General features: G+C 50.8%; 2 protein-coding genes across 2 annotated transcripts in view; one reads left to right on the top strand and one right to left on the bottom strand.

Annotated features, from left to right (window-relative positions):
* Positions 1 to 18,831, bottom strand: part of ZNF575 (zinc finger protein 575) — a 686,770-nt gene that overhangs the window by 538,558 nt on the left and 129,381 nt on the right. The window lies entirely within an intron of this gene.
* AREL1 (apoptosis resistant E3 ubiquitin protein ligase 1) overlaps positions 8,024 to 18,831 on the top strand; it is a 165,732-nt gene continuing 154,924 nt past the window's right edge. The window contains 1 exon segment of the mRNA XM_068132168.2: positions 8,024 to 8,340. Coding sequence (XP_067988269.2) covers positions 8,184 to 8,340 — 157 coding nt within the window. The 5' untranslated portion in view covers positions 8,024 to 8,183.

The raw sequence follows: 18,831 nt of genomic DNA, 5'->3' as shown, positions 1-18,831 counted from the left end.
AACCTATTTTTGGGGTCAAAATGTCAAAGGTCAAACCAAGTCAAAACCAAGGTCAAATGTCAAACCAAAAGGTCAAAGGACCACGGTCAAACTTCTAAAATCAATTTTCGTCTGAAAAATTGTCCGATTTCATCCTATTAACTTGAAAATGAAACAGCAATTACATAGTGCATCACTGAATTGGGAAACCAACTATTTTTGAGGTAAAAAGGCCAAAGGTCAACTCAAAGTCAAATTTCTAACATCAATTTTCATCTGAAAAATCATACATTTTAATCCGATTGACCCGAACTTTGATTAAGATCGTCAATTTTAATTTTAATGAAATGTACAATTTGATGTTCCCATAGAAACTGTTTATTTTGGGGAGGGGTGGATTTTGTAAGTATTGTGCTCTGCATGACGTCTTCTTTGTTTGTCCGGACGATATCTCAGCCATCCTTTGAGCTAGGAAGCTAAAATTGTGGCACTGTAGCGGTTACCGGAAGCATGACACAATCACCTTGCACCGGCCGATGACGTAACCGGCGGGCGGTTACTTGCCCGGACTCGCCCGGACGTGTCAGGACTTGCCTTGCCTGGGATGACTCTCGATTTGCATACCACGCCCCGTTGAGAGGCGTGGCTGACTTATTTGCATACCACGCCCTGCCTGAGAGGCGTGGCTTTTGTGTGGTGAACTTTTGATATAAATTGCCGCCCGTGTTAACGGGCTATTCAGTGCTTTTGAGTTCTTTCGAGTTGAGCTAGAATAAATTGCTCAGTGAAACTTCGTTCCTGCTGTCGTCCATTTTGTCCGGCTTTATCGTGCGAGCATAGCTCCACAATTGGTGACCCCTTTTTGAGAACACGGCGATGGAGTCATCTGTAGCTTTGAAGCTCCCTGGCTTCTGGGAATCACACGCAGCCGTCTGGTTCGCCCAGGCAGATTCTCTCTTCGCCCTGCGGAACATCACGGAGGACACGACACGCTACCACCATGTGGTCTCCGCGCTCAACGCCTCCACTGCTGCCCGGGTCCTGAGCTTCCTACAGAACCCGCCAAACGCCGACAAATACGGCGCATTCAAAGGCCTACTCCTCGGTGCGTTTGGACTCATGGAGACCGAACGTGCGCGACAACTGCTCGACCTCCCGGAGCTGGGTGAGGCCCATCCATCCGAGCGCATGGACCACATGCTGGCTCTACTTGGCGACCACAGCCCGGATTTCCTCTTCTGCGAGCTGTTCCTCCGGCAGCTACCCGGGCAGGTACGGTTAGCTTTGGCTAACTCGCCCATCATGGACCCTCGCGCCCTGGCCAAGGAGGCCGATAAATTTTTCTCGGCCAGGCGACACATCGGAGCAGCCGCCTGGAACCCTGGGCCGACTGAGGCAACGCCCGCGCCACGACCGGCGCCACCACCGGCCGAGTGAGTGCCACTGGCGGCAGTGGCCGCCACGACGCCCCGTCGACCGAACCCGACACGACCGCCGGAGCCTCCACCAGAGCGGACCATGTGCTACTACCATGCCAGGTTCGGGCAGAAGGCCAGAACGTGCTGCCCACCATGCACTTTCGGCAGGTCGGGAAACGACCAGGCCGGCGCTCGCTGCCTGCCATGAGCGTCGGCCATTCAGGCAGCCTTCTGTTCATCACGGACACAGCGTCCGGGCGGCGTTTTTTGTGTGACACCGGCGCTCAGCTGAGCGTGATACCCGCCTCGGTGCAGGACAAACAGGCTGCGCTTTGCGGCCCCGCCTTGGTCGCTGCAAACGGCTCCTCCATCCGCACCTTCGGTTCGCGCAGCGTCGCACTCTGCTTCGGGGGCCAGCGCTTCAGGTGGGACTTCATCACGGCGAACGTGCCCATGGCCTTGCTGGGTGCAGATTTTCTGTGCACGCATGGGCTTTTGGTGGACGTCAAACAGTGTCGGCTCATCAACACGGAGACCTTCAGCTTGCTCGCTTGCTCATTGAGCGGCTCCACACCAACCAAGCTAGCCTGCGCGCTCCCGGCCACGGACGATTTCACCGCCTGCTTGCCGAGTTTCCCGCCCTCATGCAGCCGACGTTTTCGGCCGTCGCCGTCAAGCACGGCGTCGAACACCACATCCCGACCACAGGTCCACCGGTCTACGCCAGGGCTCGTCGCCTCGACCCGACCAAACTCGCCGTGGCGAAGGCGGATTTCGACGCGCTGGAGCGATTGGGCATTGTGCGGCGCTCGAATAGCGCGTGGGCCTCGCCCCTGCACATCGTGCCCAAACCGGGTGGCGGATGGCGACCATGCGGCGATTACCGCTGCCTCAACGATGCCACCACCCCCGACCGGTACCCGATACCACACATACAGGACCTTTCCGCCCGTTTGGCGGGGCGGGTGATCTTTTCCAAGGTCGACCTCATTCGGGGCTACCACCAGTTACCCGTCCGGCCGGCCGACGTGCCGAAGACAGCGGTAATTACACCTTTTGGCCTCTTCGAGTTCCTTCGCATGCCGTTCAGCCTTAAGAACGCAGCCCAGGCCTTCCAGCGGCTGATGCACAATGTGCTGCGCGACCTCACCTTCCTTTTCGTCTACTTGGACGACATTCTCGTCGCCAGCACTTCCCGGGCAGAGCACCTCATCCACCTGCGCACGCTTTTTGAGCGCCTCGGCCAGCACGGCCTCATCATCAACCCGGCGAAATGCCGGTTTGGCGTAACGGCCGTCGACTTCCTGGGGAACCGCATCACGAAGCGCGGGCCGTCCCGCTGCCTACCAAGGTGGAGGCAGTCACAAGTTTCCCGCGCCCCCGCTCCATCAAGGCCCTACAGGAATTTTTGTGGATGGTAAATTTCTACCACCGGTTCGTGCCTCGCGCCGCCCAACTCATGCGCCCCCTGTACGAAGCCCTCCGGGGCAAGCCGGCCAAGCACGACGTCACCTGGACCAAAGAGATGGACGAGGCATTCACGGGCGCTAAGCTGGCCCTCGCCAACGTGACCATGCTGGCGCACCCGGCACTCGACGCACCCATCGCCCTCACCATGGACGCTACTGACTACGCGGTGGGCGCCGTGCATGAACAGTGGGTGAACGGGGCTTGGCAACCGCTGGCCTTCTTCAGCCGGCAGCTTCGCCCTAACGAGCGCAAGTATAGCGCTTTCGACCGCGAGCTCCTCGGCCTTTACCTGGCCGTTCGCCACTTCCGCCATCTTTTAGAGGGCCGCCCGTTCACGGCGTTTGTGGACCACAAACCCCTGGTCTTCGCCATGGCCAAGGTTGCAGAGCCGTGGTTGGCCAGCCAGCAGCGCCACCTCTCCGCCGTGTCCGAATTTACGACGGACATCCGGCACGTGCCCAAACCGGGTCACGGATGGCGACCATGCGGCGATTACCGCTGCCTCAACGACGCCACCACCCCCGACCGGTACCCGATACCACACATACAGGACCTTTCCGAAGGTCCTTTGCAAGGACAACGCTGTGGCCGATTGCCTCTCCCAGTCCGGCGCGAACGCTGTCCACCTCGGTGTGGACTTCGCCCACATGGCGGCCGACCAGACCGCCGACCCCACGGTGCAAGCCCTCCGGACAGCGGACACAGGCCTGCGGTTGGCCGACGTCCCCTTCGAGGACACAGGCACAGTTCTCCTGTGCGACGTTTCCCTGGGCCAACCTCGCCCCATCGTGCCCACCGGTTGGCAGCGGCACATTTTTGACGCCCTCCACGGCCTTTCCCACCCGGGCCGGAAAGCGTCGCAGAAGCTCGTGGCAGCAAAGTTCGTCTGGCACGGGCTCCGTAAGGACGTCCGTGACTGGGCCAATGCCTGTGTCGCCTGCCAGCGCGCGAAGGTCCACCGGCATACCCAGGCCCCGTTGGCACCATTCGACGTGCCCACACGGCGCTTCGACCACGTCAATGTGGACCTGGTGGGACCCCTTCCCTCCTCGCGGGGCTTCACCCACCTCCTCACGATGGTGGACAGGACCACCAGGTGGCCGGAGGCCGTCCCGCTGGCATCAACAACATCCGCCGACGTGGAGCAGGCCTTCATTGGCACCTGGATTCCCCTTTTCGGCGCCCCCTCGGACATCTCCTCCGACAGAGGCCCACAATTCACCTCCGAGCTTTGGGGCACGGTCGCCCAGGCCTTGGGGGTCAAGCTACACCGCACCACTCGGGCGGGTCATACTCAGGTGCCAAAATGAATCTGAAGGAAATCCTAACATGAGGGGTGTCTATATTATGTGGTTTTTATGGGGAATTCAAATATGAGTTTATTTTTTGGATAGGATAACTCTAACCTACATCAATCTGTATTTCTAAATTGCCAATTTTACCCTTTCAAACCCCTTTATAAGATATTAAAAGATATAAGGGAAATCATTCATATTGACACAGCCAAATCAAATGTACATATTTATTAACAGGTGAACTGCATGTATATCACTGGTTACAATTACAAAGATCAATCTCCTTACTTCTTGAACTTTACCAGTTTGCACAAGTCCTGCTTTGACTCATTCTTGGACATCAGCCTCCTGCTGGCCTCCTGAGCCCTGATGCCTCCATCCCTCTTTTCCTGTGAGAAGTACTTAGCAGAAGCCTCAGTCACCATTTTAACAACCCTCTCAATGCTTTGTGTGTGGCAAGGCCAGTTGAGCACCTCCATGGGGGTGTTGATGAAGTTCTTCACCTCCGAGGTGCTTAGGGAGCAGGTGAGAGGTGGCTCTGACACACCTTCTGACCAGCTGATCAAGTTACCAATGCTGGAAGCATCACAGTTGATGTCAGGTGTCTTTCTGTTCCTGACAGAGGGGTCCCCCAGCTGAGTGTCTGGGTCCCCCACTCCCCTGATGGCCAGGATTCTCTCCACCCCTTCAGTCCTCTCCTTCTGATCCTCAGAGCACAGCAGTGTTTGGAGGATGGCTTCACTGTGGGCATACCAAGCAGATCAGGGCTCCCCATTTGGTGGGGTCCTTTACTTCCAACCTTCTCTTTCTGTCCCTTGATGTAGGCAAGATCTTTCACAGGAATCATTTTCTCTCTGCTGCAGGAACAGTTAATGTGGGCTTGGATCACACAGCCCTCAGAGCCTCCCCCCTCACAACTGGTAATCTGACACTTGCAAGTCAAAATATCAAATAACTTGTCTAACTTGACAATGAACCTCTCTTTGGCATCAAGGTTTCCCTTCCCAAGAGAAAACGTCACTGCCTGATTCCAGACCTCCTTGAGCTTGGACATGATGGTCACCTTTTCATTGATAACAGCAGGCTTGCAAAGAGCATTAGCTTTGCTCCACTGACAAATCAGACCAGGGTAGATGTCAGACACGAGCTGGTCCACTGGGTAGTTCCTCCTGTCATCTTCACTTTGCTCCCTCAAGTAGATGCCATACCTCAGGATATCCCTCACAGTTGGCAGTTCAGACACCAACAGCTCCTGCCCAGTGCCAACAAGATTACTTAAATGAGAACTTGATTTCATCCTTGTTCTGACTTGAGCCATTTTTAGTAGTTCACACTGAAATAAAAACAATAATACACAGGTGAGTATCCACTACAGACAGATATTAAGGTATTACACAGGTATTACAGAAAACCGTCAAAATATTCACTTCACAGGTCACTATTTTCCTTCACATGTAACTCAGGCTAGCAATAGGTAAGTACACAAATCAATTAACAAATATAATATAAAACAAGGTAATTTACATCTTAAATTATTATCTATTTGTTCCTCAGGTTCCTAATCAAAAACGTACTTACTGGCAATGCCATAAGAAGAGAAGAGAAGACGGATGGATAAGGATTGCCAACCTCCTCAACATCGAGCTTTCAGCAACAAGATGGCTACAACTGCCGTCCCAACAGGAAGTTACCAAAATAAAAGCCCTAACTTCAAAATAAAAAACGTCTCTTTTTTTCCAGAAGAATAGCAAAATAATCAAAAATTTAATAATAATCAACTGCAAATTGATGTAGGTTAGGGTTATCAGAATTTTTAAAACCTCAGATTTGTGTTCTACACACCAAAATACGTAATATGAACACCCCTCTCGATTGGTTTACAAAAAAAAAAAAGTATGGCCCGCCCTACCGCACCACGGCCTACCACCCCCAAGCCAACGGCTTGTGCGAGTGGTTCCACCACTCGATGAAGGCCGCTCTCAGGGCCAGCCTCCAGGACGACGGTTGGGCCGACAGGCTCCCGTGGGTCCTATTGGGCTTCCGAACGGCCCCTAAAGGGGACCTCCAGGCTTCCACCGCCGAGCTGGTCTGCGGCCAGCCACTGCGCGTGCCGGGCGAGTTCATCCCTGATGCCACCGCCCCTGGGCTGCGGCTCACCAATACAGGAGATTTGCCCCCGTGCCCACGTCCCACCACGGCTGCCCCCAACCCCACGTCCCCCCAGCACTTTGCACTGCGGAGTATGTTTTTTCCGGAATGACGCACACCGGGGACCACTCCGGCCGCCGAACGATGGCCCTTTCCGGGTCCTGAAGAGGGACGACAAGTCATTCATCATTGACATCGGCGGCAAACCGGACCGCATCTCCGTGGACCGCCTCAAGCCGGCCCATTTGGACCTCGACCAACCTCCACGGTTGGCCCTTCCTCCACGACGGGGCCGTCAACCAAGCCCCCCGCCTGACCATCCACCGCCACGCCACCTCCCACCCCCACACGAATCGCCAGGGGTCGTTTCGGCCGGGTCATCAAGACCCCCCTCAAACTGACTCTCCCGGTGCAAGTTAATTCTGGGGGGGGGGGGCATGTAGCGGTTACCGGAAGCATGACAAAATCACCTTGCACCGGCCGATGACGTAACCGGCGGGCGGTTACTTGCCCGGACTCGCCCGGACGTGTCCGGACTTGCCTTGCCCGGGCGGACTCTCGATTTGCATACCACGCCCCGTTGAGAGGCGTGGCTGACTTATTTGCATACCACGCCCCGCTTGAGAGGCGTGGCTTTTGTGTGGTGAACTTTTGATATAAATTGCCGCCCGTGTTAACGGGCTATTCAGTGCTTTTGAGTTCTTTCGAGTTGAGCTAGAATAAATAGCTCAGTGAAACTTCGTTCCTGGTGTCGTCCATTTTGTCCGGCTTTATCGTGCGAGCATAGCTCCACAGCACAAGAGTGAGCAATTGCTTTGACAAAAACGGTGTTTTTTTTTTTTTGATTTATCAATTAAATGATTAATTACTTGATTATTACCGATTTATTAAGTACTTATTTCTTTTGTTTCTCATCTGGGAAATATATCAGGCACCTTTTAGCTAGGAAGCTGATATTTGAACATGACAATGACCAAATTATTTGGCTGTAAAGGGTATTTTACCAATGAGGGGTAGCACACCAAAAACTTGGTATACCAAGTGATTTGGCTGTAAAAAAAAAATGCTGACTAATGTTACCTATGGCAGAATTTAGCTTGAAGTCAAAACAAATTTTTGGCCCACAAAATTATTTTCAAATAACAAAAAGTCAAAATTAGCATTTCAGGTGCAGAGCCAAATGTTCAAAAACCTGTTCAAGGTGCCCCGCTCTCCCCTACACACTCCCAAACATTGCTCATTTCAGGTTAGACATCTATTAACTCATCGGAGACAGGTACTCTGCTTACCTGCTAGTCTATAGGCCTAGCTACTACATAAAAGTGGAATTGCATATTTACGTCCACCATCCAAAGTGGACAGAGGTTATATTTTCATCCTTGTCTGTTTTGTGAGCAGTAGGATATCTCAAAAAGTTGTGGACGGACTCGGACGAAACGTATTACGTCTGCACTCATGTGCAGGGCGCACCAACTCGATCTATGCTGAGCATCCGAAGGAATCGAACCCATTTATACCAAGGTCCAAGGAAGCAGCATAGAGAGGTTTGATTTACATCATTTACATCATTTCCGAACCACTCCCTTTCATGTTTCTCCAGATAAATGATTTAGCTTACTTGGCTATAGTTGTCTGCCTTCTGTTTGTTGAACTAGTATGGGCGGTGTATAGGGCCGCACCGCTGTTCGACCATGAGGAGCATTTTATAATTTCAGTGTTAAACATGTTAATGAATGACGATGTACTAACTGTTGTCGGTTAAAGAATAAGGAACATTTAGCGAGAGAATGAGGTCGATGACTCGGGTTAATTACTGGGTTTTCATTTTTGACGCTGCCGTTTTACTTCATGTATCTATCGCCATCGGGCCAACATGAGCATCCTCAAGCTGGTAGTGCTGGGCTCATTCTCGGCACTTCTCCTCGCAGTCCGTCTTCATGGACGACGTGGCGAGTCCTTCAGCAGGACCATGACAACCTGGTTCGCAGGACGATACCTGTCACCCGTCGAAGCGGACGTAGCGACCAATGGTAGGTGTCTGTCGCAAGAAAATGTCGTGCTCAAGGTTGAGGCTTTGCTACAAAGTGACAGTTTGGTAAATTTGTTTAAAAATCTAATTGATTGTAAATATTGTTACTGATAAGTTGTTAAGGGGATGCGGTATTCAGGAGCACACCGGTCTGTGGAACGTGTTCGAGTGTGATCTGCACTTGTTTGGTAATATTGGACCGACGGGGGTGACGTGTGTCCCGGATACGTTCCCTCTTCCTCTAACGAAACGAACCAATTACCAACTTGCGTCATTCAGTCATATATATATATATATATATATATATATATATATATATATATATATATATATATATATATATATATATATATATATATATATATATATTTTAAACTATGCACCGATACTTGCAGCGTAAACGAGAATGATGTAAAATGAAATATTCAAGGCTCAAGAACATTTTTGCTGTAACTACCTTTCATTGATGGTCATTGAACAAATGCGAAGTTCGGATTATCTGGGGTCATTTATTTATTTCGTATGCAAATATGGTGAAACTTTAATATCTTTGTCCCGCCCTTCCACGTGCCTCCCGCCCCGCCCCTCCACGTGCCTCCCGCCCCTCCACGTGCCTCCCGCCCCTCCCCTTCGCCTCCCGCCCCTCCCCCTTCGCCTCCCGCCCTGCCCCCTTCGCCTCCCGCCCCGCCCCTTCGCCTCCCGCCCCGCCCCTTCGCCTCCCGCCCCGCCCCTTCGCCTCCCGCTCCTCCCCTTCGCCTCCCGCCCTGGCCCTGATGTCACATAATTAATTTATCCTACACTATACCCGTATACCGTACTCGTATTCCCATCTTATTTGAACCCCCTTTTCCTTCTTATCTCACGCCTCCCATCCCGGTCACCCACACTCTTCTTGCTCCCACCCCCTTCAATTTTGCCTCCATAATCGTGTGTACGTAATGAATTATATGGCCCCTTTGAGCACATTTCAGTGTGAATTGGTAACAGAAAAATATAACTGATGTTGAAATGAGAAGAAAAAAGTTTCATTGCTTTTGACTTCCTCTTTTTGGATAGTTTAAGTAAATTAACAAATGTTTTACAATTTATTTTTGTGGCATTACCATGTGGACACTGCACTTTTAGTTTTTTGATGATAGCCTCCCATGTAAATATGTAGTGCATTATAGGAGGAGTAGTAATAGTTGTTTGTGTTATGTATGTTTGTACACTGTCCCATTGGAGGGGCTAAAGGAAGGCCTAGAGGTACACACACATTGCCTCTAAGGCCTAAGCTGTCTAGCCTGAGTTTGAACCCTGATCCAGCTATAAACTGTCATCCCGGTGTTTTGCATGCAGGGCGATGCATCACTGCATCCCCGTTAAGTCAGAATGCCAGTCTGCCAGCACTAAGAGAGTTTGTGTATGATAAGGATCCCACGTCGGCCTTCTTGATATTTAAGTGTATGCTACTTGCTACTTGTCCTTGAAAAAGCTTGTGCTACTTGCAAAATCATGAATCTAAGAAATATCCTTGCACATAGCTTTCTAAATGGAGAACACAAACTATGTGTGGACATACGAGAAGGAGTTGGACGTTTGGAGCCTCATTCCTTTTTCCAAGTGTAGGCTTTGGTTGCAGATGCAGACCGAATGCTAGAGAGGCGGTGATGTCGGGGAGGGACGGGTTTTTTTATTATTATTTTATATACAAGATCGAGGCTCGTGAAAGAGCTAACATTAATCACACAAAAAGTCAAACCGACACATAAAACACAAAATAAGGGGAGTGGAAGACAAGATGGGGAGAGTTGAAGGACACAAATGCAACATTTGAGAGCAGGGACATCGAGAGAACTGTGGGAGAGAGAGGGCTTGGGGGGAGGTGGGAGAGGTATAAAACATATGATGTAAAATGTTGTTAAGAGGGTTGTGTTGAGATCACCGTTTCTCCAGCATGAGGTATCAAAATGGTCGCTGTCAGGCAATGGCACATGCAAGCATGTGGGAGCGAGTGCGTTGCTTTCACCATGACGGGTTCTCGGCAAAGAAACTGCTTTCGATAGCAGCCTTGTCCCAGCTCAGTTCGCTCACACCTCTAATTTTGAATGGCCACCCTGGGTCTCGTCCGGCTTGGACTGCCTCAAGCTTCTTCGTACCTCAGTTATCTGTCTCCCTCTGCTCGATCAACCTTTGGGTTTCAGTATGGACTTGCATGTTGGTTTCGCTTTCTCAAGTCAGCTTTGGCAGTATTTAAATTATGTGGTTATTATTTAAAATTTTTACCTCCCTCATCGAAGGTGAACGGAAGTTATGTTTTTTACTGCTGTCTGTCTGTTTGTCTATCAGATATCTCAAAAAGTTATGGACTAATTTGGACGAAACTTGGTAACCAGGTTGGGTATGTGACAAGGACGAATCAAATAGATATTGGTGAAGATCCGGAACCAGATGTGACAACCTGTTTAATTTTTCAGTGATTCTTCACCGAGAGATGGGGCCAAGAACAGAATATAATACAGCATGATTTATATATATATATATATACAGACTTGGCATTTAATATGAAACGTATTTTTTGTGGGGGTGAACTTACTTTTCAAGATGACTTAGAACCAAAAGTTCATTGGAATTATGTTGAAATTATTCTAGATTTTGTTAATATGACCTTTAAAAGAAATAAAAACCACATTTGACATTTCGAAGCAAATAAATTGATCCTTGAAAGTGATGTAAACTGATATCGAACTCAATTCACGGACAGTATTGTGTTAAACTTCTGTACGTTTTCCAGAAGTATCTCTTTATTTTGCACATTAGCCAAATTTTTTTTCAACAAAAACAAAAGCTAAATTATGACTGGGATTACGGACAGTAAAATTACAGTTCAGTACTTCGTGTAACCCCCACGAGCATTCAGGAGAGCACGTACACGTCGAGGCATGCTGTTCACGAGATTTGCCAAGGTTTGGACAGGAATCACTTGCCATGCAGTGACAATAGTCTGCTGCAATTCACGCACAGAGGTCGGCTGCTGGTCCAAGTTGTCGATTTGACGCGTTAATTCTGCCCACAAGTTCTCTATCAGATTCATATCCGGGGACATGGCAGGCCACTCCATATGCTCTACACCACGGTCAGCAAGAAAGTGTTGGATCATGCGAGCACGATGAGGCCGTGCATTGTCATCTTGGAAGACAAAGTTTCCTCGAAAGGCTGCACGAGCAAATGGAAGCAATGTTTCTTCCAGAATGACCCTGTACTTGAACTGGTTCAGGTTTCCATTCAGAACAACCAGGTCAGTTTTGCCCCCTGCATGAAAAGCAGCCCAAACGGTCACCCCAACACCTCCAGCTTGGACTCTTGGCACTATACAATCTTCGTTGTGGGCTTCATGCACTTGTCTGCGCACTCGGACGTGGCCATCTTGACGATAGACCAGAAATCTAGACTCGTCACTGAAGGTCACGTGATTCCAGTGTCCTGGCTGCCATTGACAGTGCTCTCTGGCCCACTGCAATCGGCGCTGGCTGTGTTGTCTGGTCAGGCGTGACTTTCTTAGGGGACGCCTGGCACGATAGCCTGCTTGAACCAGTCGTTGGTTGACTAGCCTTCTGGATACAGGCACATTTGTCAGTTGCTGCCACTCAGCCCTAAGCCGATTAGCTGACTTGGTACGGCCATTGCAGACTAACCGGTGGTGCAGCTGGCGATCATCTCTCCTTGTGGTTCTGCGTGGACGTCCTGGCCTCGGTATTGGAGTAGGGACACCCCTCTGAGCATTTCGTTTCAGGATCTTTGACACCTGACCTTGAGTGATGCCATACTGCCGAGCAATAGCACACTGTTTCATGCCAGAATTTCGTAAAGCCACCACACAAACAGCATTGTCAAGTTGACGGACCATCTCCAGAGGAAACGGCAATAACTTTTGTAGACGTGTAGCAGTTGTTTTCCACTAATACAGAACGCAACAACCCTTATATACCCGATTGTGAAGCCAATCGTCAAATGTACCTGTCCTTACATTTTGTCACGCCACCTGTGATATAATCCTGTTATTGACTTCTTGCTGCGAAAGACAATCAGTGACATGGTTCTTTCAACAAAGACATCACCGAAGGGTAAAATAAACTCATCAGATTGATTTCCTGAGTTCAGAAAGTAAACCCAAGTCAAGAAAAGAAAATAAATTCCGTATTAAATGCCAAGTCTGTGTATATATATATATATTGTTACGGATCGCAGTTTAGATGTTATTATGGGCCGAGCGGATGGTCCACCGCGACCTAACAGTTCCCCCGATTCTTCCCCAACTCACCCGATTCCACTCGGACGTTGGCCAAATCGCGCTACGCTAAATCAATGATGGAAAGGACACAACGACTGGGATAGATGAAACGACGCAAGGGGTACAGTTCTCAAGACCTCCGGAGGAGGATATAATTAGTGGTGGAGAAAAGGGGTAGATTACAAGGTAGAGTGAGGTAAAAGACACAGAAGAGATGGGCACTTAGTTACAGTCTTATCTTATCCCCGACAGACCACAGACAAACGGAACAAGGCTGACTTACACAGGGATTGATGGCAGGGAAGGACAGGTAGTTCGATAGCACAAGGTGCACCTTGGCTCGGGGACAGGATCAAGCACGGTCCAAGAGATGCAGGGAGGCCTCACAGCGCTCGGAGGTGGCGTCTTTCTTTTCTCCAAGCTCAGCGCGCATCTGACGTCACCTCCCCCTCGGCTGCGCATGCTCAGCGGGGAGTGACACGCCCTCGGCTGGTTGGCTCCGCCCCAGATGGGACCGGTCCGCCGCTTCCATTGGGTGCGGGGGTTACCGGGCTCCGCCCTTGACGAGGAGCTGACAGGGAGCCCCTATTGGGTAACCCCGTCGAGCACATGTTTGATGGCGGCTCGTGGGGAAGGCCTCGTGCCCTCCCAACACCCCCTACCAACCAAGCCGGAGTGAGGACGCGCCCTCCCTGTGCACGCCGCCGCCGTCGCTGTTGTTGTTGTTGTTTCTGAACCGTGAGGAAGAGCTGCGGGGAGGTATTGGGAGGTCCTAAACTTCCTAACGGTGCCATACAATCACATTCTGGTGCAACGAAGAGTCAGAATTAATGGAAACGAGTCCTTAACTGACATAGACTAAGAATAACTAGCAAGATGTCCTATAGTTGTCTTACATGAGATGCGGTGAACCTGGGTGCGACATTTAATGGGGGAAATAGGGGGAGGTCGGGTCTACAGAGTGTTGTTTACAGAAAATGGGACTAGGGAATGGGGGATTGGGGATAGTTGGGAAGTATTGAGGAAATAGGGGAATATTTACAAGCGGATAGGGATGGATGCAAATCCCATATCCGCATTATATATACTAGGGCATGCCCGTACTATATCTATATCTAAAATTATATCCCCCCCTCTATTTACATGAAATGGTTTGGTCCATGAAATGTTTTGGTCCATTCGCAACGCCAAAGCGAACGGCGAACGCTTTACATGAAATGGTTTGGTGCATGAAATGTTTTGGTCCATTCGCAACGCCAAAGCGAACGGCGAACGGCTTGCGAGTACAGTGACAATCCCCCCGGGGTTTTAATTAGTTTTAAAACATAGTTTAACGCCAACATAGCGCCAACATAGTTTGCAAACGTGAAATAAATGAATACGCTCTCAAATGTGCCATCCGAGGCAGAGTGTGTCCGCCACGTTCGGCACACGCGATAGCTCGCTGCTCTCTGATTGGTTGAATCGTTTTTTGGACATAGCTCGGTAAGTAATTGTCCGATTAATATGAAACCTTGAAAAGGCACATCCTCGGGTCCCCAGCAATATACCTGGCAAGTTTAAAGTATATCGGACCCGTGGTTGTCGAGAAACAGCGGTCACAGACAAACAAACGTACAAACGTACAAACAAACAAACACACAGAGATTACTGGAATTATAGATAGATATATGTATGTATATATGTATATATATATATATATATTGTTACGGCCGCGGTTTAGATGTTATTTTGACCGAGCGGTTGGTATGACCGCGACCGAACAGTTATTCCCCGACTAGACCCCGATTCCACCCAGACGTTGACCAAATCGCGCTATGCTAAATCAATGATGGAAAGGACACAACGACTGGGATAGATGAAACGACGCAAGGGGTACAGTTCTCAAGACCTCCGGAGGAGGATATAATTAGTGGTGGAGAAAAGGGGTAGATTACAAGGTAGAGTGAGGTAAAAGACACAGAAGAGATGGGCACTTAGTTACAGTCTTATCTTATCCCCGACAGACCACAGACAAACGGAACAAGGCTGACTTACACAGGGATTGATGGCAGGGAAGGACAGGTAGTTCGATAGCACAAGGTGCACCTTGGCTCGGGGACAGGATCAAGCACGGTCCAAGAGATGCAGGGAGGCCTCACAGCGCTCGGAGGTGGCGTCTTTCTTTTCTCCAAGCTCAGCGCGCATCTGACGTCACCTCCCCCTCGGCTGCGCATGCTCAGCGGGGAGTGACACGCCCTCGGCTGGTTGGCTCCGCCCCAGATGGGACCCGTCCGCCGCTTCCATTGGGTGCGGGGGTTACTGGGCTCCGCCCTTGACGAGGAGCTGACAGGGAGCCCCTATTTGGTAACCCCGTCGAGCACATGTTCGATGGCGGCTCGTTGGGAAGGCCTCATGCCCTCCCAACACCCCCTACCAACCAAGCCGGAGTGAGGACGCGCACTCCCTGTGCATGCCGCCGCCGTTGCTGTTGTTGTTGTTGTTGTTGCTGAACCGTGAGGAAGAGCTGCGGTGAGGTATCGGGAGGTCCTAAGCTTCCTAACGGTGCCATACAATCACATTCTGGTGCAACGAAGGGTCAGAATTAATGGAAACGAGTCCTTAACTGACATAGACTTAGAATAACTAGCAAGATGTCCTATAGTTGTCTTACATGAGATGTGGTGAACCTGGGCACGACATTTAATGGGGGAAATAGGGGGAGGTCGGGTCTACAGAGTGTTGTTTACAGAAAATGGGACTAGGGAATGGGGGATTGGGGATAGTTGGGAAGTATTGAGGAAATAGGGGAATATTTACAAGCGGATATGGATGGATGCAAATCCCATATCCGCAACATTGCACCCTTCTCTACCTCGGGGCGTCCCGACCCGATAAATTTTTACCTACTTTAGTCTGGCACTCAGATGTAGTTCCCTCTACTATTAACTCAACCCTGAGTGCGACAGTTTTACAGATGTTCACAAATGAGTAAATATGTCCCCCTGCGACGTTGCACCCTTCTCCTAACAGAAACACACCCACAGGATAACCGAATCGCGGAAAGCATCCTCAAATTAAACAGACAGCCGGTAGGGAGCATTATTTACAATTGACGCTACTTTATTTACAAGACTAACCCAGGACCTGTGATTGTTCTTTCTGGGGGGAGACAGTCTGCTCTGCATCAATGCACCATTAAAGCACCCAAAAACACACCAATACACACCCAAGCACCAATCGGTGCAGTCACCATTGTTCATGAAAATAAAAACAACAACCCCTAACCCTGCAGGTGTCTCTTGCTCTTCGGCTCCCTCTGCTGGTTATTATTATTGTCTTCCAGTTGTTGTCTTTCTTTCATTTTCTTACTGGCGGCCTATTTGCAATAAAGTGTGCCCAACGTGTCCATTCTATTTTCTTTATTTATGGCCCACAGGGCCGACTACGTGTGGTTCACCTGTGGGGCATCGGTGCCCTGTGGCCAAGGCCCGCCAGCAAGATTTCGGGCCCTCATGGCCGGTTCCAGCAGAGGGGCCATGCCCCAACCCATGGGGTCCATAAGTGGTGCTCGGCCACCGACATGTGGTCCATAATGTGGTGCATTGATGCAGACAGCTGGTTCTGAGAGTGCCGGGCGCACAATGGCCGACTCACGCATGCTCCCCTCGGCGCCCAATGGCGCACAGGTCATGTGGGAGACAAAAGAGACAAATGAGCGAGGGGTAAGGTCACAAGGGTACACATCAATAAGGCAATGCAAGGCGAAATGCGTACGGAGGGCGAAGTGAGAAAGCTCGTCCCTACCGTACGTCACCCCCCTGTCACCTACACTACCCTTGCCCTTACCCCATATGTACAAAAGCTACACATTACCAATCCGTCGCTACTGTCACGTCTCCCCATATTTCCTCTATACCAAATTCGTCACCACAATCCCTCTATCCAAAATTTGCCATCACCCAATTCGTCATCAATCCTCATAAGGAGGAAGAGATGGAACAACAAAGCACAATGTCACACCCACGTCATGATGCGTCTCACATTCCAAACATCTGCACAATAAAATAACAAAACATGGCATGGTGTGGAGGTACGTCATCTCAGGTGAGTGCAAGTAGATGGTGCGAGGAGACTTCAATCCTAACTATCCTCTAAATGACATTAACACACTTTACACTACCCGGGGTCTTTCCCTGCCAATCCATTGGCCAACTTACTCTATGGGTTCTAAAAACCAATTCCCATTGACCAAACTGTGGTGCTTCTCAATTTGGGGTCTCACTCCCCCGATTCATCTCCCGGTGCCCTCGCACAATTTCTGGGCTGTGACGTGTAGCTCTCCCAGCAGGTCTACCCACCTGCACACCTCCACCACTGTAGTTGCCACCCGAGCTTACCTGCTCCTTAACCTAACCTATCTACTGGGGAAGGCCCCTCCTGGCTCTGTCACCCCTTGGTGCCCTCTGGCACTGGGCTACCCGGGTCCGTCCTCCGGATCCTCGGGCCCCATCCACAACTACCGGCTCCCAGAGCCCACCTGCGGCCTCACCTGGTCGACATCCTCACAGTGGTGGAGTGCCCAAACCAACTACACACACTAACAGGCTACACGCCCAGCCATTTCCACAACACTAATGCACCCATCCAAATACCATTCTGTCACCCGCACCACAGATGCCAATATCCAACCACAATTTACCTATACCCTCTACCTAACACTTACACTACCCGCCCCGGGTATTCGTGATGGGGGTCCACTCTTCCCCCATTCACACCTTCGCACCACCCACTCCACTCCATCGTTTCCACCATACTCACTCCACGACCATCCATTCCAATACTCCACTTATTCCACACTCCATGTCTTCCGCACAACCATTTATTCCATTCACCTGTTGGTGCACACCTGTGCACTCACACCTGGTGCCACCTGCACCCTTCTCTCCCCCAAGCGCATTCGCGCTGATCCACAACACTCACTACTCCCTCACTGCTCCACACACCTGTCCAGCTCTCACACAGCATCATCTCATCTAACTACTCCCCTCTGAAACTTGCGCTTCCCAGTCGTCCCTTTAAACTATTGCGCTCCCTCGTCATTATCATCCACTCTAATCTACCTGCGTCCCCTCTACAGGTATCCTTGTCACTAACTAACCTTAACGTTGCCTAATGTCATCTTCTAGGGCCCTACACACAATATCCTAACCCACCCGGGCTAGTTTTCACTGCCATACACCCCATAATCTAGTGCTCCTTTGCCCCCCCTCGCCGTGAGGGATGGTGGATTGCCCATCCCACCACATCGGGGAGGTCCCACTATCAATTTTGCTCGTCCAAATTCCAACCAATTCAAAAATTTTCCATTTACTGCCAATTCTACCCACTATAATAAATTTCGTATCAAATCACTACCATCATCATCACAGTCCGCTATATCCTAGCCTCGGTGCGTCATGACATCATTAAACTCGGTTCGTAAAGCCGAGCAATGAATTCGGGTGGTTTGGTCGCCTGCAGGTTGAATCCGTCCGGCTTTCGGTTCAAGGGAGGTGGTTTGGTTGGGCCGAGGTTCCACGCACCATCTCGGCGCGGCACCTTGCGGTCCCGGGCCCGATGGCTCAATCTCCCCCGGTCGGAACCCCGTCCCCACGAGGGGGCACCGTTCCGCTTCCTCCCACTCGCCCTTGAACCGGACCGGTCGCCTCGCCCGCCAAGGCCCGGACTCGACCGTGCGGGGCGGGGCCAAGCCCGATTCGGCAACGACGCTTCGAAGAGAAACAACGCAGCTTCGATCCGCGCCGGGCCTCGCATCCAACAAAGCACACCGCGCCCCAAGTGCTCGCATCGGCTATCCGTCGCCCTAACCGCTAACCCGGTTACCGTCGATGCTTCACCTGCATGCTCACACGCATACGCTACCCCTTTTACCCTCACAAAACCCGGCGTTCCAACGCCGTCCGTACATTCCACCAACGCTCTCCCTGTTACACACCACACCTCTCGCGCACACCTCGGTCCACACCTCTCCTCCGTTACGTCCTCCGTAACACTCACCATGGGCGTGCACTGTGGCATCCACCCACTAACGCGCTCAGATGGGCTCTCCCACACTCGCGCCATGACCAACTCAGGTGTGCTTCCTCGCACACCCTCAACCATTCCAAGGGTGTATTCTCGCACCCGCTCCACCACCAACTCACTCCTTGTGTCACTCTCACTCTCGCACGTACACTCCGT

The sequence above is a fragment of the Myxine glutinosa genome, chromosome 1 (genome assembly GCF_964187855.1).
Source record: "Myxine glutinosa chromosome 1, kmMyxGlut1.1, whole genome shotgun sequence".
In the NCBI taxonomy this organism is placed as follows: Eukaryota; Metazoa; Chordata; class Myxini; order Myxiniformes; family Myxinidae; genus Myxine; species Myxine glutinosa.
Note: the sequence above shows the minus strand (reverse complement) of the source record. Positions and strands in the feature narration are given on the sequence as shown.